This window comes from Drosophila mojavensis, unplaced genomic scaffold, assembly GCF_018153725.1.
Source record: "Drosophila mojavensis isolate 15081-1352.22 unplaced genomic scaffold, ASM1815372v1 contig_80, whole genome shotgun sequence".
Taxonomy (NCBI): domain Eukaryota; kingdom Metazoa; phylum Arthropoda; class Insecta; order Diptera; family Drosophilidae; genus Drosophila; species Drosophila mojavensis.
Window position 1 is genome coordinate 2967288 of NW_025318906.1, and position 24139 is coordinate 2991426.

Sequence of the window (24139 nt, forward strand, 5' to 3'; positions counted from 1 at the left end):
TTTCACACTGCAAGAAGAAGCTTTTTTACATATATTAAATGCAATTCGCAGAAAACATTGTTTTTACATTTACCGCTGTCAGCGTAAGCATATATATATGTAAACACCTACATATATATGTTATACATATATAATATTTAATTAAAAAGCGAGCTTTTGGCGCATTAAGTTGAATGTCATTTTTGGTTTTTCGGTCATTCGGAATTTCATAGAATTGTCAGGGGGTGAAAAGTCTCGCTGTGCTGTGCTTTGCTTCATAACACATTGGGCACAAACACAATTTATATAAAATTTTAATAAATGTCATGTATGTTGTATGTTGTATGTTGCATGTTGCTTGTTGTTGTGTATTCGCATGTGTGTGTGTGTGTGTGTTTGTGCTGAAGTGATTGATTTATGTCACAATATTTGCCCGAACAAAATCCATTGCAATCTGTTTCGTTGGCAAAAGCCGTGTGCAATTGCCAGCGTCCAGAGGCCGGGGCTACCTTTGTGCCAGGTGAGCAAACAGGTAAGCAGCCACAACGATGGGCAACAAATCAACCTAGCTACGTGTGCATGTGTGTGTGTGTGTGCGAGTGTGTGATTTACAAACTGTGCAAAATTAATTTCAACAGCTCGCCCAACGCCACACATCAGACGCTGTGAATGTATTAAAACCTATTTGTATACAGCAAGCAGAGTTTGCTTAAATATTCTCATGAAAGCGCTTTTTACCCAAACTGCAATAATTAACTTCTGTTTGCACTGGCCGTATTATAGCTGGCTTAAATGGCTCCCTATAGCTGGGGCTCTCTGTTTGCCAACGAGACAACAGTTTGATAGAAATTTATATTTAAATTCGAGTTGACTGCATCGTATCCGAATATCGTTTAGAAGGCACATTTCATGAGCTGTGCTTATGTTTGGGCTTATGTTTGAGTGGGAAAGAGTTAGAAATTTTCTCTCTGAGTCACTCATCTCTCTCTCATTAGAGTTGACTGCATTAGATCAAAATACCGTCTAGAGGGCGCATTTCAGTTGAGAGCTGAGCTTATGCTTGGGCAACTGTTCAATGAGTGGGAAAGAGTCAGAAACTATCTCTCTGAGTCCTTAATTATCGCTCCCTCTCTCAATAGAGTTGACTGTATTGGATCATATAAATAAAGCAATACATATAAAGCATTTTGTAGATCTTAATGATATATCAAATAATTATTACAGAAAATATAATTCATAAATTTAGAATCATTTTTCTTTATGAACCGATAGATTCTCTTTATCTTCCATAAATAGCTATATATAGTTCTAGCTCTACTCTACAATCGCCAGTTGTATTCAACCTTCCCGTCAAGTTGAAATCAATTGGGCTTAGCAAAGTATATGATCTATTTCGAAGAGCTACAAAACGTTCCATAAATAACTATATATAATTCTAGTTCTACTCTACAATCGCCAGTTATATTCAAACTTCCCGTCAAGTTGAAATCAATTGGGCTTAGCAAAGTATATGATCTATTTCGAAGAGCTACAAAACGTTTTCATCTTTTCCCTTCGCCTCTCTTCGCACAGCTGCATAAAACTTGTTCCAACCGCATATCAAACTTTACAGTTGAGAAGCTATCATAACTAAAGTTCTATCAGCTATACATATATATATTCAATGTAATATCCTTTCAGGCGCATGCAAAGGCTTCTTGGAACTGTTTTCCCTTTTACATTTTCTCATTTCAAAATTTGATTTAATGAAAATTAGTTGTAAGAAACTTTCGCTTTCATTTTATTAATTTTTTTTTTTTTTCGAGCAGCCGAACTGCTGCAGTTGTCAGGCTCAAAGAGAGCCGAGCGCAAAAACTTCAATTCGATTTATATTTTTGGCTTTCAATTTTGCGGTGGCTGTCGCCAGCGTTAAACGAGCGAATTGCTTCTCATTTTTGTCGGCTGTGGGAGAGAAGGCCAGAACTGTCAAAGCATTGCGAGAGATCTTCAAGCCAACTGTCATAAATGTCGACATCATTAAAATGTCATAAAGTTTGGGCGAAAGGCACAGGCAACGGACAACAACAGCGACAGCAACGACGACGACGGCGACGGCGGCGATGGGGAGGGAGATGGCAATGGCGATGGCAGTAAGTAGTTGGCCCCAAAAATGTGCAAAAATTTCGCGCACTTCCTTTTAACATTGCGCATCCTACTTGCTGGCTGTTTATTTTCTGGCGGCGCTTCCTTTAGACAAACCGCTGCGGATGCAGCCGAATGAACCCACCCAACCCAGGGCGAACCCAGCCAAACCGACACGACCCAACCCATGCAGCCAACCGCCACAATCTGAGGCTGCACTTGCTGTTAAATGACAAAGCAAGTTGCAAAAACTATTTCCTGTAAAGACACAGAGTGGGAGAGAGAGGGAGAGTGGGCGCGGGGGGTGTGGCCACAGCTCGAGTCGAAGTCGAAGCAGTTCATGAAAATTTCATTTCATGAAAATACTCGGAGCTGTATTATTATTTTTTGATAGCACTTACTGCCAGTGCACACGCTTCACAGTGATGGCATTTCAAAAGTTTCACTGTGCTTATGTGCCATAACAAGTCTATTAAACGGCTCCCAGAGGGAGGGTGTCCAAAATGGGCGTGGCAAATGATGCGTTCAGCGAACTAGAGCTGGCGCATTAATCATACGCACCGTGCGCCATAGAAATATAAATCCTGAGCGCACGCTAAAGCGACCAAATAAAACCATAATCGTTTATTGAACTGAAATCGAAGCCATTACAAAGCTGCACATATATATATATATATACACATTATATATATCTACAGAGCGAGGGAGCATTTTATTTTGAAAGCTAATTAAGTGCGGCCATTAGATGCGCGCAACGTTGCCCTAACAACAGCCGAGCTTGGCTACGATTTTGAAGCCCAGTTCGATTAATGAGGCGCATCAAGCAACAACACACAGGAATGAGGAAGTGAGTGGGTGAGAGGGAGAGACGGGCAAACTGTCTGCTCGCCGAACACATTGAATTAAAGTTCAATTGGGCAAATCAAGCCAAGGGTCGTTAATAAGGCTACTAATAGCCCGTAGAGCTGGCCAATAAGCGAGCTGCCTCAGAGCACCGATTCGGGCGCTGTAGTCTTTTTGGGTGTTCCTTTGGTGCGCTTACGGTTCTTCAAGTCTCTTGTGGACCTCAGGGGCGGCAACTCAGTGGTATCGTCCTCCGAGTAATCGGAGGACTCGGACTCGTACGGATCCTCGACAATGACCACAGACATCTTACGTAACAGCACAAAGACCAGGCCGATGATGGTGGCTATGCAGAGGGCGATGTTGTCGCGTGCGATTTGCCTTTCGATGGTTTTCATGTCCTCATAGAAGGGCACCTCGCAGCCCTTGCAGAGGGGCAGGCCGCAGCAGACGTCCTTCGACCAGGGGCGATCGGTCAATATGTAGTCCATGACGCCGTGCATGCCACAGCAGTCGTAGAGCAGCTCAATTTGCTTGTACTTCCCCATGTTCCACGAGTAGAGCAGCATCGTGTCCGTGAAGTATCGAAACCGGTCCGTGTAGAGGAACCGCGACACGGCGATCGCCAGCGACATGTACGCGTTGTAGGCGCCGAGCAGCATGTAGACGAAGAACTTGAAGAGCGTCATCGAGCGCGCGAGGCGTATGCCCAGGATGCTGTTCACGATGACGATGCACAAAGTGATGCCGCGCGCGAGCGTCATCCGGGGCGACAGACCCACCAGGGATATGCTCGTGTTGAGGCCCTCGACGCTGTGCCGAAAGGCATGATTGTACAGATCGAATAGGAAGAATATCGCCACGCCCAGCAGCAGGATGTGTATCTCAATCACAAGGCCTGGCGACACGCTTAGACAGCTACAGACCTTTGTCATGCCGACAGCCGAGTCCTGCTCCTGCTGCTCCTCCTGCTGCTGCTGCTCCTCCTGCTGCTGCTGCTCCTCCTGCTGCTGCTGCTGTGAAATGCGATGCAATGTTTATTTACTTTGAAGTTGGAAAAACATTTGAGCGCAGCTGTCGTTTTGCTTTTTGCTCTTCGCTTTTCATTTGAAGTTGACCTCAAAGCCAACTGTTGATTTGCCTCACTCAATCTCCTGCTCCCTTTCTCTCTCTATGTCTCTCTCTCCCTCGCCTGGGCTAATATCAACATTTCGCAGTGTCCTTCAGACTTGTTGCTGAGGTTTCAAGTGCAAATGAGTTTACTTTTCGGCAATAAAATGCGCCACCTGTTGCCAGCTCCACTTCCCTTCCCATTGCCAAGGCCAAAAAATAAAATGGGAAAAAAATGGAAAGCAGCCACAGCTAGAATAACAGCCAGCTGAAATTAAATATTTGCGCGACAGCCAACTTGATGTTGATTGCTCATGAGGCGCAACCACAGCCTGTGCCACTGCCCCACTCACACTCCCTCCCCACTCTCCCTCTCTTTCACACTTCAAAGCCAAAAAACAAGTCGCGCTGTTGTTTGTCAACATGAGACCCTGTACTCGCTGGCTCAGGTGTGAGCTATGCGCAAATTCTTGACATTGGAGAGAGCATTTCTTTGGTCTATTTATATTGGCTTAAAAGAGTTCGCATTTCATCAACTGTTTGGGCAACACTCGCACACGCTTATGTGACTCGCAATTCAATCAAATCTTTGTGAAAATCTTTGTCAAGCTTCACGGCAATTTTCAATTAGGCAACTCCTTAAGTAACCCTTGCCGAAGCTTATTATTGGCTATCATTGTAGTAATTTTTGGTTGAGTGTCCTGGCTAGACTTTTATCAGCTCTTCTATAATCAAATCTTAAAGTATATTTTTGAGTGAAGCAACTATTTCTACTCTCTCTCTCTCTCTATCTCTGTCCCTCTCGTCTCTCTCTCTCTATCTCTGTCCTTCTCTGTCTCTCTCTCTCTCTCTCTCTCTCCTGGGATTAGTTCAGCTCTCACTTAAGTAACTTCAGCTCTCATTCAAGCAACTCTTTGAGCAACTCTTATCAAAGCTCATGTTGGGTCTCACCCAAACAACCCTTTAAGGAACTCAAGCTAAGCCATACTTCCCCTCTCAATCCATCTACTTCTTGAGCAGCTCTCCTCTAAGCTTATGTTAGATTTAGTAAGCTTTTGCAGCTCTTTGGGCGAGTCTTGCCTAGGTCTAATTAAATAATAATCGAGATTCGATTAGAGCTATAGTAATCTAATCGAATCTCGATTTTATTTAATGATTCAACTGTCATACAAGTAAAAATTTAAGCAACCCTTTAATTCAACTCTCAATCAAGCAGCTCTTTGAGCAACTCTCACTCCATAACTGCTCATTCAGTCAGCTCTCCACCAAATTTTGTTCTTCACCTTTCCCCGTCTGTGATGCCAGCAAACTCCACTGACAGCCCTCGGTCGACTATTTCGCACTCAATCAATACGCGATTTTAGCACACCATTAAACTATTAACGGGTCAGATCATTCAGTTAGGCACTTTAAGTGCCGTAACCGGCAGAAGTCTCACGTGCGAGAGAGAGAGGGAGAGTGAGTGTGAGAGTGAGAGTGAGCCTGAGAGAATATAAAATTAAAACCCAATTCATGCCTGTGACAGGTGTCGTCCTTGATTGGGTCCACAATCAACAGGCCACAGGCGCAGCTGCATTGTGTTCATTTAATTAAGAAACTGCGACACATTTTCGACCAGGCTCCAAAAAAAAAAAAAAAAGGTGTCACAGCCAAAAGCGGAACACTGAAAACTTTTTAATTAACCACTTTAAATTCAAAGCCTTTCCAGTCAAGTTGGCCAGCAAGACGTTCGAGTGGTAGCATCTAACTGTGAGCGAGTCGTTAAGCAATTTAAAAATATAAATAAACGAAACAAAAATAAAACAGAAACATTTCTGCGCCCCCTCGAAATAAAACACAATAAAATGGCCGCAACGGTGCTTCCGCTTTGCCGACAAAAATGTCAACGGGACAACAGAACAATGAATGCGGCGGCGGAAACGGCGGAAGAAAGCCAAAAATTCATTGCGTCCAGGGGAATTCATAACGGATATATCTGCCTTATAGCGGACACGACTGCATTTAGGGAATCGCTGGCCACCGAATATTTCACCAGCAACTTGATCTGATATTTACGCTTTTATTTATACGAATAAGAATATTTAAAATAATCCAGGAATACCCCTTCACAATGTGCAAGGGGGTGGCTTGTTACTATACACATTTATATTAAAAGATGTCAGTTTATCTGCCTCACTTTACACCGTATCTGATGGTCGTTTACTCCCCTTGAGCACTTATGCTTTTGCCTTAATAATACTTTTATAAATAATCGAAAATCCATTGTTGAACTATATGCTTAATGTGCTTATCATTGGCAGCATATTATTTTTAATTAATTGAATAAAAACTGAAATATCTGGTTTGCAGCATTGCGGTAATTGTGCTGGAGACCCGCAGCACAAATATTTTAATATAAAATAAATAAATAAATAATAAAATAATATACTTTACGCTCAACTGCAGCTTGATGCCATATTTTCACAAATATGTTAATTTTTTTATTTATTTTTTTATGCTCTAGCTGTAGGTAAAGCTGTATAGAGTAGCTTTGTTTAAAAGGAGTTTGAAGTAAAGCAGATTGGGAAATTTTATAATTCAAAATCTCGATTTAAAGTATAAATAAACACTTTGGAACAAAACAAATTTTTATAAATATTTTTAATATTTTCTACATTTCTTTTAAGCTGTGATTAATTTTTCCTTATCAAATATAATGCGAATTAAGTTCTTAAATATAAATAGCACATTTATAAAGTGTGAAGAGCAGTTTAATTTTTATCAATTTTTTTTTTTTATCAGGTATATCGTATTTTTTTAATATTTGTATTTTTATCCGTTCGATTAAAATGCTTATTAACTGAGCTTACGCGTCATGATCCGCAATTAAATTTCTTTTACTCGCAATTATCACGGCATATTTTTGCGAAATATTTGATAGGGCAATGCGCATTAATCAATGGCTCGCTCTCATATGTAAATACATTTTTATTATTATATATTTTTAATTTGTATTTGAGTTTTAATTGTATTGCAATTCGCGATTGTTTTTATTATTAAATGCCGGGCAATGTTTAATTTGCAGCTTTGGCGCATTCGAAGGTGCTTTAAGCAGTCTTATTGTTGTTGTGGCTGTTGTATTTAACTGTTATTTAATTACAGTGTTGCAAAGTTTTATAAAACACGTCGACTAATTGAAATTTGTATGCAGTGGCTCGCACTGGAGCGCCTACGGGGCACAGCGAGTCGAATTAATCAATTATTGACGCCGTATTGTGGGTTTTAGCAGCGTGGGGAGACCTTGGCCATAGAGACTGTTGGCAGTGCGCTACACGGGCAGTCGATGTAGTTGGGCAGCGTAGAGAGAACTCTGCGTGGCGGAAGGAAGGCAAAGGCAGAGCTAATTGATTTGCATGAATTTTGCACTTTGATGCATTGATGGGTTTATAATCACAGGATGCGTGCAGAGCCTTGGGGCTACGGCTGTTCGGGGGCCTATATAAGGCCCGGCTCTGTTGTGGCAGTAGTTGCAGAAGTGTCCAGAGTCAACATGGTGCTGCGTCGCATCTTTCCGAATATGTTCCAAGGGCCAGAGTCTGCGGTCGTCGAGTCGCGCAAGGCTTCGCTCTACCTGCTGCGCTGCATTTTCCTGATGGGCATCAGGACGCCGCCGAAGCGATTCTTCTTCGTCTACATCCTGTGGTCCTGTGCGCTGAACCTGAGCTCGACCTTCTACCAGCCCATTGGCTTTGTGCTCGGCTACATTTCGCACCTGTCCGAGTTTACGCCCAGCCAGTTGCTCACCTCGCTGCAGGTGGCCTTCAATGCCTGGGCCTGCTCGACTAAGGTGATCATAGTCTGGATACTGATCAAGCGGCTCGACCGGGCCAACGAAATGCTCGACGCGCTGGACAAAGTTGTGCGGCTGCCGAGCGAGCGTGAGCGAGTGCAGCGCACTGTCGCCTTGAGCAACAAGATCTTCTTCTGCTACATGAGCCTCTATCTGACGTACGCATCGAGCACGGCTTTCTTCGCCGCCCTGATGGGCGTGCCCTCGTTTCAGAACTACTACCCGGTGCTCGACTGGCGCGCCAGCCGCTTTCAGTTCTGGCTGCAGTCGGGCCTCGAGTACTTCGCCATGCTGGGCGCCTGCTTCCAGGACGTCTGCGTCGACTGCTACCCCGTCAACTATATCCTGCCCCTGCGTGCCCACATGGCCATCTTCGCGGAGCGACTGCGCCAGCTGGGCAGCGATCTCGAGGAGAAGCGGCAGCAGCGTATCGACAAGCTCGTCGAGTGCATCAGGCATCACAAACTCTTGCTAAGGTTGGTCGGGCAAACCTCACAAGTGTGAGCTCCATTACATGTATTTTCCCCCTCCCCCTCCCTCAGCTACTGCGACAATTTGCGTCCCCTGGTGGGCGGCACGATTTTCGTCCAGCTCATGGTCGTGGGCCTGGTCATGGGCTTCACGCTCATCAATATTGCGATATTCGCCAACTTCGGCTCGCGCATCGCCGCCATATCCTTCATGTGCTGCATCGTGCTGGAGACCACGCCCTTCTGCACGCTCTGCAACTACCTTGCTGACGACTGCCAGATGCTGGCGGATGCCCTGTTCGAGTCCAATTGGATCGAGCAGGATGAGCGCTACAAGAAAATCGTCCTTCAATTCCTTCAAACTCTGCAGAAGCCCATTATATTTCTGGCCGGGAATTTCTTCACCATTTCGGTGGCCACAAATCTGGCGGTAAGTCAAAGATCCTTCAATTGGGCTACATTTTACAGTTCTTGTTTTTTAGGCCACAAAGTTCTCATTCTCTGTTTTCACGCTCGTCAAGCAAATGAATATAGCCGAGAAGTTGGCCAAGACAACCAGCAGTCAATACCAGGAGCCAGTGGAAATATAAAAACCAAAACAATTTTCGTTTGGTATTTTATGGTACATAAAAACCAAATGGAATCAATAACTGAAGTGTTTATGAAATTTGAAGTGAACTGTGCTAATGTAATTTGGTATTTACAAACATGAGGCAGACTAACACAACATAAATGTTTTTATTGATCAACACTGGCAATTAGTCACAGGCTTAGCTATACAACACTACACCACTTATGTGAACACTGAGTAGTGTATAACAGCTATTAGAACTACGTATAACAGTTGTAGATATTAGCTGAATTTTTGCAATGATTACTTACCAGGCTTAACCTAGGTAACTATATAACAGTTGCTTTATCTTTATCTTCAACACCATAATTTACCAGCACTAGTTTCGGCATCATAAAGGCCACTGTACCTTATGCTATATATAACACTTTCCTATCATTCATCTGACAGCTGTTCTAATCACATATGACAGTTATGAATTTACTTACCTGCACTGCTTCAAATATCACAACCGTTTTTGATAGAGCTTTGTGTAGTAGCCACTTAAACAGTAACTAGCACCGATTAAGGCTGTGTATAACAGTGAGATATATACTTCTTTTTCTTCAAATATGTTTTATTAACCAAATTGAAATATTTTATTTACCAACACTACTTACTACTAAAAGCACACATAACTTTTATTGTTGATAACCAACACTTTGCCTAGTGCAAATTTGTTCACATTTGAGTACTACAATATATAAACAGCACTACTTAGTAGCACAGTTGATTTAAAATCATGTGACACTATCTACTAATACACTATAACTTTTAAATAGCGCAAAGTCTATAAATCTTAATGCTTTGCATACATATAATAGTTGATAGTTCTGGATATAGCAGTTATATAAGAAACTTGTGTACACCACATGTGTAAATCACTTGTTCAACACTAAATAAATAAAATATATGTCAACTATAAAAGTCGCATAAAACTATTATACGAACTGACACGAAGAAGGTCTCAAATCTAAAAGCTCTACAGTATCTTTTTTAATAAATGTATAACAGTTGCTAGACCTACATATGACAGTTATTATTTGTTAAAATGGCCTAATATTGTCTACATATAACAGTTTTCAACTAGACGCCATACTGTTATACTAATTCGTATTTCCTTTCAAGACCTCCCAGCAATCTTACTCATTCTTGAATTTATCCGCAATATTCATTTGCTTCGTAATGGTTATGACCGAAAAGGCAAACTTCGCGACCTACAAACGGGAATAAAATCAGGCAGAAATAATAAAAATTTGCTTTAATGCGATTGCCATTGTTATACATATTTTTTGTGTGAAACTTACGCTGATGTTGCTGCTCATTGAAATCGGAAAGATGCCGCCGGCTATGAAAACGATGGGCTGCTGCACATTGTGGAGAAAGTACAATAGAGTCGACTGGTAGCGGGAGCCCGAGTCAATCCAATTGCTCTGAAAGAGAGCGTGCGAGAGGGCCTCGCAGTCGTCCATAATCAGGTTGCAGGTGTAGCAGAAGGGGAACGTCTGCAGCAGAGCGGTGATGACGAAGAGGAACGAGGCGATGCCCGTCCACAGATCCGAGAAGAAGAAAACATTGATCAGCGTGAGGCCGAGGACGAGGCCGCACAGCAGGAACTGCGTGAAGATCGTGCCCGAGATGACGGGGCGGATGAGAGCGCAGTAGCTGGAGAGGGACAGAGGGCAAGGATTATGGAGTATAACAGAGTGAGAGCTCTTACTCGAGGATCTGCTTATGGTCGATGACGCACTTGACCAGCGCCTCGTAGTTCTCGTCCTCAGTCATGGCGGGGTCCGTGCGCAGGCTGCTAATGCGCTCCCTCAAAATGTCGAGGTGAGTGCGCAGGATGAGCGTGTAGATCAAGGGGTAGGTGTCCGACAGCTGGTCCTGCAGCACAGCACCGGACATGACGATGTACTCCAGCGTGGAGGCGGTCCACAGCTTCAGTAAGCCGTCGTGCCAGTCGATGAAGGGATTGTAGAGCTGCCAGGGCGGATGGCCGCTAAGCACGGAGCTGAGATAGGTGGAGCCCGCATAGCCGCAGTAGACAATGGTGAAGATGAGGAAGGCGTGGTTGGCGCGTGCGACGACCAGATGGATTTTCTCGCGCTCCTCCAGACTGGTGCAGCGCAGATCCAGCTTGTCCAGGATGTCCTTGGCCTTGACCAGGCGCCACAGCTGCGAGTAGGTGATGGCCACCTTGACCGAGGAGCCGTACGCATTGATGCACACCTGCAGCGAGGTGAGAAACTCGCCCGGCGAGAAGTGCTTTATCTCCGTTATGTAGCTGCCCAGGAAGCCCAGTGGCAGATACGTGGTGCACCACATGAACGTGAGCACCGTCCACGTGAGGTAGACGTAGCGCAGCAGCCCCGACTTGGGCGGCCGCCAGCCAATGAACTTCATGGCTCGATAGAGGTAGATGCAGCCATCCCTGGAGCGCATTTGCTCCGTCAGCGGAGCGGGTTTGGTCAGCTCGAAGAGCATCTCGGCTGCTGTCTGTGCCCCAGCCCGGGGGCTGCACTCGACTTATATACCATCAGACCGCACTCGAATGGCCCGTTGACAATTTGGATAAGTTTTTCCGGCCCCTTTTTCCGCTTTTTCAATTCAGTGGAAAAGTTTCGCAGCCAAAAAGTTTTGTAGCCGTTCGCTTGTTGTTTTTAATTATTCACTTGAGAATTGCTCGCTCTGCGTCGCTATGTTTAATTAACAGAGCGAGCGTTGAATGTAAGTTCATCTAATTTATTTTATACATACATGCGTGTGTGTGTGTGTGTGTGTGTGTGTGTGTGTGTTTGTCTGGCATATTTCCACATGTCGACTTTCCGGCCTGCATTAATGATGGGCCACTAAAAGTAAAGTTAGCTCTCAGCTGCCTCGGCATATTGCTCATACGCAATGTGTGCAGCCCACTTTTTTTTTTTTATTCTGGCCAGTTTTTCGAGTTAAGATAGTTGGGTAGATTTGACTATGGATAGCTGACTGGCTGTCTAGATTTCTATAGGATTTTTGAGAGTTATGAAAATGTTTACTACTGATAAAAAAAATTTAACTGCGTTTCCGAAATTTACATCATTCATTAACATTTCTATTGGAAAATTATTAAATATATTTGTGAATTTCATTTAGAATTTAATCATGTTCAAATGCGTGTCAGAGCAGCATTAGAATTTATGGAATTCCTTTAATGGAATTCCTTCCTTCTTTTGCTTAAAGGAAAGCATTTCTACTTGAATTAAAAATTTTACAGACTAATAAAACTATGCACTAACGGGAAATGCCCTAAAGCAAAGATGCCCTAAGCTTCACTGTATACCCTTATCTAAAATATCTCTAAAATGTGAGAACAAGTTTTTTTTTTTTTTTTTTTTTTTTTTTGAGGATTAAACAATATGTAGAATGTGCAACAGATATTTATTTTTGGAGATAAAATACATTTCTATGTAATATAAATGTTAAGTATAGCAAATCTTGTCATTTATAACTGATATATCGAGCATTTACTGTAAGCACTTTATAAATAGTTTTCTAAAATATTAAGCCATATCTCATCTCATTTCTATTTTATGCTGATTACAGAGTATTCTTTAGTCATGTCAGACTTTCTCTCTCTCTCTCTCTCTCTCTCAGTCTCTCTCTCTCTCTGCTTGCTCCCCAAGGTTTTTATCATTGCCATTTCATCTCATATGCAAGACAAAGAGCCTTAATACAAAAATGTGCGCTAATCGCGGGGCAGGTTCAAGGCGTCGTTGAGCTTTCAAGTTCAAATGCAATTATTAAATTGATAACGAAAGGAACTTTAGCATAATCAGCTTTAAATCTGTGTGCGTGTATGTGTGTTTGTGTGTGTCTCTGCTACTGCTTGACATTTCAGTGTAGCTTTAATGAAAAATATGTTCGGTGAGTGTTATTAATATTCCTCAGAATGTCTGGCGTTTGACACATGTTTTGTTGTCGTGCGCCCGTTGTCGCTTTTGTGTTGTGTGTGTGTGTGCGTGTGTGAGTGCGCCGCAGCCACTGCTCCTTTTTCTGTTCATCTTCATGTCGCTGCCGCTCCCTCACACTGCTCCTGCCTCCCTTGCCCAAGTTGACATTTTTTTTCATTACTTCAACGTTTCAATAGAAGCAACAGCTACAGCCAGCTGCCTGGCTACAAATGAACGCAACTGTGTGTTCTCTGTGTGTGTGTGTGTGTGTGTGTCCAAAGGCAGCGCGTGAAGCAAGGGCAAGGATAATCTTTTGTTTGCCATTGTACGACTCACACTTCAGTTACTTTCAGCTGCAAGGTAAGCAGCAGCAGGAGTAGCAGCAGGAGCAGCAGGAGCAGCAGGAGCAGCAGGAGCAGCAGCAGCATCTGGGCATACTGAAAGCTGTTTTGGGCACACAACATATTTGTATTTTGCCTTAGCTGTGTATTTGCCCATTGCCACGCCCAGGTGTGCTCATATGCCTGGCTGACAGCATAGCTTACGTGCTGACATCTAACACAATTTATGCAGCATAATAAAGCCAGAGCGAGAGAGAGAGAGAGAGAGGGAGGGGGTAGAGAGAGAGAGAGAGAGAGAGAGGGCTGCTGGTCAGCTGTGTCTAGCTAGAAAATTTTATTCTTGCAGCCATTGCTCAATCGTATCAATTAAGCCAGCTCCTGCTACTGCTACTGCTCCTGCTCCTGCTCTGTGTTTGGCTTTGGGGCTTTGGGGTTTTGGATTGCCTTGCTGCAGCAGGCACTTTAAAGCCTCGTCCGCTCAACTAATTGCAATTGGCGCATGTCTGCTTTTTTTTTGTGTGACATTTTTATTTTTCTGGTTTCATCCCGGCCCGAGATGTGTTGTATGTGCATTTAATAACATCAGCGAGTCATTTATTATCGCTTGACGTATTTATTTTAATTAACGGAAATTAATGCCACAGTGCGCAGCTGTGCGAACATGTTTGCAGTTGCTTACACACATTTCGGAGGCATGCCTCACACACACACGCACACTCACAGAGGAAGATAGGTTGCTGCTGCTGCTGCTGCTGCTGGCAAACACCTGACGACGGGCGCACACATGAACGCACAGGACACTGCCACCTAAAAGGATGCTACGCACACACTCACACACAGAGGGCACATGTATCGCTCAATGTATCTTGTTGAGATCCCAACCAACTCTCACACACACAGATACACATACATACACACTGGCACTCAGCTAAGAGTGTCAATCTGTTTTTGATATGCTCCAAATTAATGGAGTTAACAACGAGGCGGTCTGCCAGCTTTTGCCTGCGCGCACACACACACACTCATACATAGACTCACACATACACTCATATATCTATCTAGCTGCTCAACATGTTTATTTTGATGTAATATTTGTTTAATTCATGTGACTGCACAATTTATTAATCATTAGCAAATCACGTTTTTTGTCCTAAATTTAGCTGCTTACATCGATGCTCGCTCATGGGGTGAAAGGGGAGTATATGTGCTGGACTTGTAGCCTGCTGACCGTATATATTAAAGTCCTTAGGGAGTCAGTAGTGGGCGGGCAGAAGGTTGTCTGAGTGAGATGGCAGTATATGTTCGTTCGTATCAATTCGAATATACCATAGCAGGCATTGGGGTTGTAATTATTATATTTCCAAGCTAGTTACTAGACATAGACATAGACAATGCCTGAGAAATTTGTCAAGAGAATATAGCCAGACATGACGCGTCGCTATCAGCAGAGCCCCAGAGTAAGACATTTCATTGCCACGACTAATCTACTCCAGAAACAAACCAAGATTTGAAACTATATCCTTAAGCAATGGTCAACTACAAAATAAAATATCTCGAAGTCGCCTAATATAAAATATACAAAAATGTACAAATTGGTTTTTGGAAATTGGGAGAGTATTATGCAGTCAGTTGAGCTCAACCACAACGTGGTTAACCCCTTAATTTATATAAATATATATGAATATGAAGCCAAAGACCCCAGTTGCTAAAGCTTAATTCTTAAGTTAGTCGGAATTTTATACTAAATCTAATCTTTATTAAATACATGTATGAATACTTATGACTTATATACACATACAAACATATGTACGTATGTATATCTCCATTCATTTATAGATATACAAGTTTTATTAGTGTGGCGAAAGCTTAAATACTTTAATCAGCTGTGCATATTTTGCGGCAAACTAGGGAACTAACGGAATTTGCATACATCGTGGCATAGGTGTAAAGCTGCGGTACAGCTACATGTGCTTAAAGACTACCCTGTAAGCAATGACGAATAACCAGAAGGGTAGACAGGCTTAGCAGACTAACTAGACAATTAATTACTTATGCATTACTTGTAATTTAATATTTTTTATATTTTTTAGTACTTAGTACTTTTTACTTCATTTCAGATAATGAAGGCAAGATTTTAAGTCATCGCCTCTCTATGCGATTCTCACGGATTTTTGTAAGTATTTCAGATCAGTTTCAATTTTAATTTAGATATACGAAACTTATACCTCTCCCTTGCCCCCTTTAAGCGCTGCCCTATAAAAAATTCTAATTCAGCGATTTTCAAATTTTAATCAGAATTCATAGTCCACGCTCAGGTCAAGCCAAGTTTGAATTCATAGCTATGCAAATTCGTGAAGTTTGCTCTGGACAGAGCCCAGTTGCTGCTGCTGCTGCAAATTATTCAAAATGATGAGCGTAATAATTATTGTATATATAATATATATATTTTTTATGTATGCATATGTGTGTGTGTGGGTGTGGGTGTGGGTGTGTGTGTGTGTGTTGCTCAAACTAAAATGTTACATTTATGGCGGAATATGTAAATGGAATATGAAATGCTTAGAATAATTTCGCAGCCAAGCATTAAATTAATTTTTGTATTTCATTTTTTGTTATACTCTGCCAAGCGAAAGTGCAAAACAAAAAGGGAGGCAGAGCGTTGCACTTGGGCGTGACCGACTGCGTAATACACAGATTATGCTCAAGTGAGTCTTAATATTTTAGGAGAATTTTTAACAGAGCAACGCTTGCGTATTCGCTTAACTCTAGAGAAGTTTATTGAGCCTAAGGAGAGTTCAAAGATGAACGAGCATACACAACCAGGTATACCTAATTTCGAGCTATCAAGCGTCCAGAAAGACTTTGAAGGATTGATAGAGGGATTGTATATTAAAGCAAAACCAATATGCTTGCTTTTTTGCACTTGAGCGTGTATAAAGCATAAATATACAAACTGCACTTTGGTGAGCTGCTACTGTTGCTGAGCGCGTTACTCAGCTTTCTTGCTCACCCTCTTTTTCTCTCTCTCTCTCTTTGTCTCTCTGCCTGTGTTTCCTTCTCTTTCAGCGGCTATAAGTGTGTGAATGCCGCAAACAAAATGATGATGAACGAAATTCCCCAAAGCAGCTAGCGACCCTGAAGTACAGACCAGCACGCACACACGCACACCCTCGCACACACACACACACAAACACACTCGCGAAGATACACAGTTAGAGCAGTGCGAGTGTAGAGCAGGGTCATAAATGCCATTATTATTTGTAAACATTGCGACAGCGAGTGGCCCAAATTGTTAACTTGGCTACAAGGTCGCGCTCATAAACATGTGTATAGAAACAAAAAAAAAAAAAAAAAAAAGGCATTCAAATAACAAGCAACAACAAATAAAACAATGAGAGAGCGAGAGCGAGAGTGTGTGTGAGAGAGAGGCACACATTATGCTAGACAGCATGCAAAAGTTTTAATTAATTTTCGTCTGTACGAACCGCAAGTGCACGTATGCGTCCGCTTAACGGCTTTGGCTTTAAGCCTGTCTGCGTGTGTGTGTGCGCCACACACTCACATTGAGTGTATCCCAGAACGGCAGCAACAACAACAAATGTCTTGACCCAAATGTAATCAGATAATTTGTTGTGCAGTGCCAATATTTGCACAGCCGTTGCGTTTATTTGAAGTTCATAACAATTTTGTCAGTTATTAAAGGCGCACACAAGCAAACACAAGCAGGCACACACACACACACACACGCGTACGCACACCTGTAAGCACCTGTGCACAGCTTGGCACAGATTTCGCCTTGGGGCGTTGTGCAAATATCGCATGCCTAGGCCTAGGCCGAGGCCTACGCCTAAATGTTGCTCAAACAGTCAGTCAGTCAGTCAATCAATCAATCAAGCAGTCAGTCAGTCTGTCAGTGTGTCTTTCGGCAAGTGAAAGTAGCACAAAAGAGCAACAGCCCAAAATTGATTTAATAGAACCAAATTATGCGGGCACAGAGAAACGGAAAAACAATGCAGTCCATGTTTATAGAACCAATATACATGTACAACATATATTGGCCTACATGTGATATATCATTTCAAATGCATTGTTTTCTACCTGCCAATATAATTTGAGTGCAGCAAATAGCAGAAAGAGATAGAGATACAGATAGAGAGAGAGAGAGAGCTGTACGCAAGGCAAAGCTGTTGCCATAAATTACACAGGCCAACAAAATTGTGTAGAGTTATTGTAATCGAGCAACGGAATCTGAACTTTAGCATAGACATTTAATGTGCTTGCATGCAGCACGTTGACTGTAGCGCCTTTCTATGCAATTCTCATGGCCAGCTGTAATTTTATAATGGATTCAATTTAGTATAGTTTTGTGAATAGATTTTAAAGCAATGTTTATCATAAATTTCATCTTTAGCTGTGCTTCTTAGCCATGTTGAGTTCCTCTCTATGCGATTTTCATGTTTCAATATCTTAATTAAATAATTCCTTATGAGCTTAGCATATCTCTTTCCATTTGTTTGTCTACGCTTAAAGTCATAAACTCTCTTTCCCTGCTGAAGTACTGTTTATTCTATCTCCTTCTATTTGTGTTTATATCTCCGCTCTTAGATAATTCAACTGCCCTTCTATGCAGCTCTCATGTTCTGCTGCTCAGACTTTGGAGTTTGTCTGAAAGTCCAGCGCCTCACTTTCACTAACCCTTTAGGAAATTTCTGTTGAATTTAATTTTGCTTTCTTGCTGTCTGTTTACCTTCTGCTCTCTCACGAAGATTTTTAACTCAATTTAGAACAGCTTGCGTCAAATTAAAGCCTATTTCTTGTTGGCCAGTGTAATTGCTTAATCGCATTAAATGTTTGTTTTTGCACATTAGACTAAATATTATAGATGAACTGGCCGAATTCCACATATAATGACTTTGATTTCTAAAATCCATTATAATCAGATCAAAGTAATTTTGCGTTACGATTGCCTGCGTGTGTGTGTGTGTGTGGGTGTGTGTTTGTCTGTATGTCAGCTAACCATAGCTTCTATTCACAGCTAAGCTGAATTGATATTTTTGTGTTGATTCGAGTCGAAATTCAGCTGCAGTTAACTTTTTGCATGCAGCTTAAAAATTATTTTTAAGTTTTCAATTAAGTTCTGAGCTGAGCTCGTTTTGTTTGTCTGCCAGCCAATCCCTAAATCCTTTAAAGTCCAATGTCAACTAACTTGCCAACACAAACTCAAGTGCGAAGTTTTCAGTTAAATCTCTTTTGGTCTGCAGTCGAAATGTTGCATTGCAATAACTAAGACGGAAAAGAAGAAGAAGAAATTCGAACAATTTTGAAGTGAACGAAAAACTGCGCTCGAGCTTAAGCAGCTGAACTGAATTTGTTAGTTAGACAAATGTTTTAATTAGCTGAAATTATTTGCAGTTGTCCGCTGGAAATCAATTATTTTGCGAGCTGCTCTTCAATTGTTAACTGCGGGAACTGCGGCAACTACAGCAGCTAGGATACATTATTCCTGAGCTCACGCACACACACACAGAGACATTTGTGTGCACACAGTTGTGTTCATGAAAATAGTAGAACTGCATTATAGAAAAGAATTACGTTTTCCACTGAAAACATAAGAATGCCAACATTTCGCTTCGAATAGAATGTCAAAGAAAAATAAAAATAAAATCGTTGCTTGTTTCTCTTTACACATTTCGGGAATCAAAAATTGTAAAAATAAAAAACACTTTAGAAACGAGCAGCTTTCTCAAAGCAATTATAATTTTAGTTGAGTAATTTATTATAATACTTAAAAATATGAATTTCATACGCACTATATATTCAAGGAAATTCCGAAAATTAAATGTTATACATAAGATCATTGTTTGGATGCATTTCAAAACTTTATTTTAACTTCTGTAAACTTATGAATATATTTATACATATATACGTATATAGCTATTTATAAATATATACATATTTATACACAATCAGAAACTCTTCTGATCCATTCCGCTCACCATTTTCCGCCCATTTTCCGCACAAATTTTCTGCAGAAATGTTTCGGTCATTTACAGATCAAGCTGAAGTTTCCACGAATCAATTTCCGCTACCGAAATGCCACTACCAATATTTCCTTTCACAAGCTTATCTATATATTTCCTTTAACAAATATATCTATAGAGCTTTCAGTTTGGCTTTTCATCTGCAAAATAATACTGCATTTCCCTGGAAATGTTCATTATTGTTATTTTAAGCGAAATATTCTAGGGAACTCAAACAATGTCACAATTCACCTGAAGCTCTTAGGTTTAAAATTGTTAGCTAATATATGCATATTTCGTCTATAGATTTGCCATGTTTCATTAATTCTTGTTTAACGTATTCAGTTCAATAAAAGTAAGCAAAGAAAATATGTTTTACATTTATCATATATGTCTATATATATACAGGTCAGAGGTCTAGGCTTAACGGCTCACAGTTTGTTTCCTGTCCACTAACACGTTCGTACACAATTGCTTTCAGCCTGTGTTTTTTCTTATTCCTTTTTTTTTAGCAGCTTGCTTGACTGCAAAAAGTAGGCAACATATTTCAATTGAAAAGAAAAACTACATTTCAGCTACAACAAAACATTACACTCGGCAGCTAGTGGATAGGGAGTGGGGGGGGTGGTGGTGTATTGGTAGTGGGCGTGGGCCGAGTAACATTGAGGCATTGGGGGGCTGTTCATTCCTTTTCACAGTCAGACACGAAATCATTTCGAACGTGGCTGACGACAAAAGTTAAACGAGGTCAAAGTGTATGAATGCGATTCGAGCGTATTGACCGTTGACTGAATGGCTGGCAAACATGCGAGCCAAACACACAAAAAAAAAACAAGAATGCAGACTGCCAAAAGTATCTGTAGCTGTAGCTGTCTCTCTCTCTCTCTGTGTGTGTGTGTGTGTGTGTATCTGTGCATTTGCTTGTGTTTGATTTGGGCGCTGCTTGCATTATTTATTGAGCAGCCGCGCTGATTAAATTTCAATAAAATTCCAAAATGCTGACAAAATGCTTGCCCCATTATCATTTCCTCTGGCTGCCACGCCCACTGCTTAAGCAGTGTCGCCCACAATTGCAATTACGTGCGCTTCTGTCTTCCTCTTGCATCATCTTTGCTACGTCGGTGTGCGTGTGTGCGTGCGTGTGTGTGTGCGTGTGTATGTGTTTTTTTAATACATTTCTGCGTGCGCGTCTTTTGCAATCGCCGCAGCTTCCTTTTTGCATTGACTACTTCGTTGCGGTCTCCAGCCGCCAAAGCGCTCATGCAAAAGCAATTTCCTGAAGTTTTTACCCCACACGCACACGCGGGCAATACGCGACCTCAACGCATTGGCCAAGTGTCTCTGTGTGTGTGTGTGTGTCTGCACGACACTCGACAGCATTCGAAAACCAATACGACTGCGATTATGCGGCTCTACATATACATGTGTGTGTGTGTGTGCTGCTATGCATGTGTGTCTGTATGTCTTGTCTCTCTGTCTGTGTGTGTGTGTGTGTGTGCGCGCACACTCAAACTTACAAATTGCGCGCTGTAAGTAAGAAATCATTGAGGTTGGTCGCCACACTAATGGAAAACGACAAGCGGCATGTGGGCAAACGTTTTTCCCGTCGCCCGTCGCTCCTGGCCGTGCCATGCCCACTTTTGCCTGTGGTTGCAATCTCCTTAGTTTTGCGTAGACCCTTTGCCCCCTTGATGCTTGCGTGCCACGCACGTAGCCGGATGTTGCCCGAACGATAGTTGTCGTTCTCGTTGTCAGCTCTGCGGTTTCTGTGGGTGGCTGAGTGAGGGGTGGGGGTGGGGGTGGAGTAGCTAGGTTACTGTTGCAAGTTTACTTCACGTTTGGGCTTGGTCACCGCAAAAGTTTAGCTGCTAGTTGCGGCAGAGAGTACGTCCAGTCGTCGGCCCGTCCTGGCCGTCGTCCACTGCGGCTGCTGCGTGCCGCTGCTCCTGGCCGCATTACAGGATCAATTTCTTTGCCCAGCACTGATTTGCCGCTGCCCAGGCGGCCGCAACCGCAACGAGTGCTGTCATTAATGTGTGCGCCATTTCTTCGACTTGGCCAACAGCTGCGGGCCGAGTCTCTGGCTGCTTGGCTTAATTAAATGTGTAACGCAATAAGCACGTGACATTATCAAAGGCGAACGCTATTTAGAATTCTGACACACTTCACGAACAGCAGCTCGACTTAAGAGCAGCCGCGCCGTTTCTCTTAAATCTGCGCACTGGAAGCGCGTCAGCTGTCAAATGAAAACGAAAACTGACCTGCGATGCACTGGAAGGAGAAACAAACTGAGAGAGAGACAGAGAGAGACTCGAACTCTCACTCTCACTCTCTCTCTCTCCCGCTCTCGCTTGCTGCGCCTGCGCTGGCTTTCCAGCTGTCAGACAGACACGAAGACGGCGACTTGACTTGGCACACGGAAAGGCAACGGCCAGGCAACGTCGTCGTTGGCCACATCGTCGTCGAGTGCTCGTCCTGCCTCGTTGTCCTGCTCGTTGGCCGTGGCCAGAGTGTCCTTTTCAGTTCACTTCGCATACTCGTCGTAAGCTGTTCACGTTGCGGCTGCCACGCACGGCTCGCCCAAGCACAACAAAAAGAAAGCAAGTGGAGGCAAAACAACGCAAACGCAAACGACAACAACAACAAACGCAAAAGCAACAGCGACAATTGTTAACAACAACAGAAAAATACAAAAATAAAAAAATAATAAAATAATAATAAACGCGAATTTCCGCCGTTGGTCGGCAAGAATTATTTTTGGCCAGGCAAACAAAAAAAAAAAGAAAAGAAAAGAAAAATTGGTTAGCGAGCCGCCAAAAAGTTGTTAAGCAAAGGCGGCGCGTGTGCGTGTGTGTGTGTGCATATCCTTGTTGATCCTTGCAAACGCATAACTGTGAAAGGCAGCAACAAGCCGTAAAGTACGTCTCGGTGCGTGTGTGTATGTGTGTGCCTCTCGCTCGCGCACTGCGTGTGTGTGTGTGTGCACAACTAAAAAGTTGCCAGCAACAACAGCGACAAAAATAATAAAATATATGTATAAAAGTGAAAGCGGAAACGGAAACGGAAGCAGCTAGGCAGCTGGTAGAGGAAACAGAAGCGAGTGGCAAAGCGGCAAAACGGCAAAAAGGCAAAAGGCATAAAGCAAAAAAAAAAAAATAAAAGAAGGCAACTGCCATGCCATGTGCTGCAGCTGCATTCATGTTTTGTTAGCACTTTGACCCAAATCGTAGAAAGTGTGTAAGTGTAAGCGTATGTGTGTGTGTGTGTAATACATGAGCGATAAGCGGCAAGGTGTCAATGCCGTGTGCGACAACAGCAGCAGCTAAAAAGTCGAGCAAGCACAACAACAACAACAACAACAACAACAACAGTGCAGGACGTAACACGCACAGGATAACTGAGAAAGCTAAGCATGCTAAGCAGATAAACTGATAGCTCTGTGCTCGACTTCTAGGACTTGAGTGCATTTCAGCGGCATCTGGAGCAGCAGCTGGAGTAACGGCAGTTGACAGACAACAACAGACTACAGTTAGCAGCTTCACACATGTGAGTTTTCTTTTCTCTCTCGTTTCTTTTTTGACACCTGTAAAATGCACGACTTTTACTTTGACTTTGGCCCAGAGCCTCGCCGCGGATATCCAAAGTTTTTGGCACTCGCTAGTTTATGGCCCACAACTTCACACACACACACACACACACACCCACACACACACCCACATCCACATATCCAGCTCCTTTCAGCACTTTTGGCAAATTCCCCATTTTCCGTTTCACGTTTTACGGCATTTGCATTTACGGCCCGCACATAAATACGCGCTCTTTATGCGACAGCAGCGGCGTCGGCGACAAGTTAGCGTCTCGTTTGTTAGACTTTCGCTTTTATGCACAAATAAAAATTATATTTGCTGTCGAATTTGTATCAGAGCCGCGCTCAGACTTCGCCCTCAGCGAATCTCTTGCCTCACTTAATTGTTTTGCCTATTTGCTTTCATTATCGAAACTAGACTTGGGTTGAGGCTCGAAAGCTTTAGATACTTTAGCTGAAAAAGTAATATTAGAGCTGAGCTCTGATTATATTGAAATGAATGTTTGCTCAAGGTTTCTGTTTTCATGTTCCTTAAATAACAAGTACCAAATACCATATATTGCTTAGATTTTCGCTTACACTTTATTTATTTAGGCTCTTTTAATCTAGTACAAATACAGGTTTAGCTGGTGAGGGATTGTCGAACATCTTTTTCATCTTCCATGTGGTTTATTTATTTACAATATTTTGTATTCTTAGACATATTTTAAATTTATTCTGGCCACAAACATGACGAAATGAAGTATTTTTTATTTATTAGATTTTATTTTATTAAAAAGTATTAAAAAAAGAAACTAAGATAATTTTATTTCTTTTTTCTTTTATTTATATTAGAATTCTTTTATTGCAGCTTCTTGTCTTAGACTATACAGCGCAGACATCATTAAACCTTAACTTAAATTATGGGCTAGAAGCCAGTATTTACACTATTTACAATATTTATACAATACAATTTTTAACAACATTTATGGGGATCTGTGGTCTAAGGGATGAAGCCTTTTAAGCCTTCGCCTACTGTTAAATTTGTTTAAAATTATTACCATTATTATTATTATTTTTAGCTCTTCAATTTCTATACAATTTATATACATCTAATAGATGTATATAAAAAACATACAGCTTCAATAATTTAATTTATATAAATAATTATGATTAATCTGTAGCTCCTTAACATATTTCCCTTTTGATTATTTGTTTTATTTAATTTTCATAGCAGCTCAACTTGAATTAGTAACTTAGTTTCATTTGTTTTATATTTATATATATGTTTTAATTCATATATAACACCCACTCTGCCCGCA

At 42.0% G+C, this 24139-nt stretch overlaps 3 protein-coding genes and 2 long non-coding RNA genes across 5 annotated transcripts in view; 3 read left to right on the forward strand and 2 right to left on the reverse strand.

Annotated features, from left to right (window-relative positions):
• Positions 1-2709: 2709 nt before the first annotated feature.
• Positions 2710-4065, reverse strand: LOC6578552. The gene has a single exon (XM_044010938.1). The coding sequence runs from the start codon at positions 3876-3878 to the stop codon at positions 3087-3089; it is 792 nt and encodes a 263-aa protein (XP_043866873.1). The 5' UTR covers positions 3879-4065; the 3' UTR covers positions 2710-3086.
• A 3344-nt stretch (positions 4066-7409) lies between these two features.
• On the forward strand, positions 7410-9443 carry LOC6578553 (odorant receptor 42a). The gene is made up of 3 exons (XM_002004427.4): positions 7410-8358; positions 8425-8782; positions 8835-9443. Exons 1-3 carry the CDS (start codon positions 7490-7492, stop codon positions 8940-8942), a joined length of 1335 nt encoding a protein of 444 aa, XP_002004463.2. The 5' UTR covers positions 7410-7489; the 3' UTR covers positions 8943-9443.
• A 493-nt stretch (positions 9444-9936) lies between these two features.
• On the reverse strand, positions 9937-12014 carry LOC6578554 (odorant receptor 42b). The gene is made up of 3 exons (XM_002004428.4): positions 10683-12014; positions 10270-10627; positions 9937-10179 (listed from the first exon to the last, which is right to left on the reverse strand). The coding sequence occupies exons 1-3, from the start codon at positions 11447-11449 to the stop codon at positions 10105-10107; spliced, it is 1200 nt and encodes a 399-aa protein (XP_002004464.1). The 5' UTR covers positions 11450-12014; the 3' UTR covers positions 9937-10104.
• Positions 12015-14576: 2562 nt separating this feature from the next.
• On the forward strand, positions 14577-15642 carry LOC26528162. The gene is made up of 3 exons (XR_001449202.3): positions 14577-14689; positions 15350-15405; positions 15479-15642. It is a non-coding gene; the product is annotated as an uncharacterized LOC26528162 (long non-coding RNA).
• Positions 15643-21710: 6068 nt separating this feature from the next.
• Positions 21711-24139, forward strand: part of LOC26528029 — a 79966-nt gene continuing 77537 nt past the window's right edge. Inside the window, exon 1 of the long non-coding RNA XR_001449203.3 lies at positions 21711-22798. This is a non-coding gene — a long non-coding RNA (uncharacterized LOC26528029). The remainder of the gene's footprint in view (positions 22799-24139) is intronic.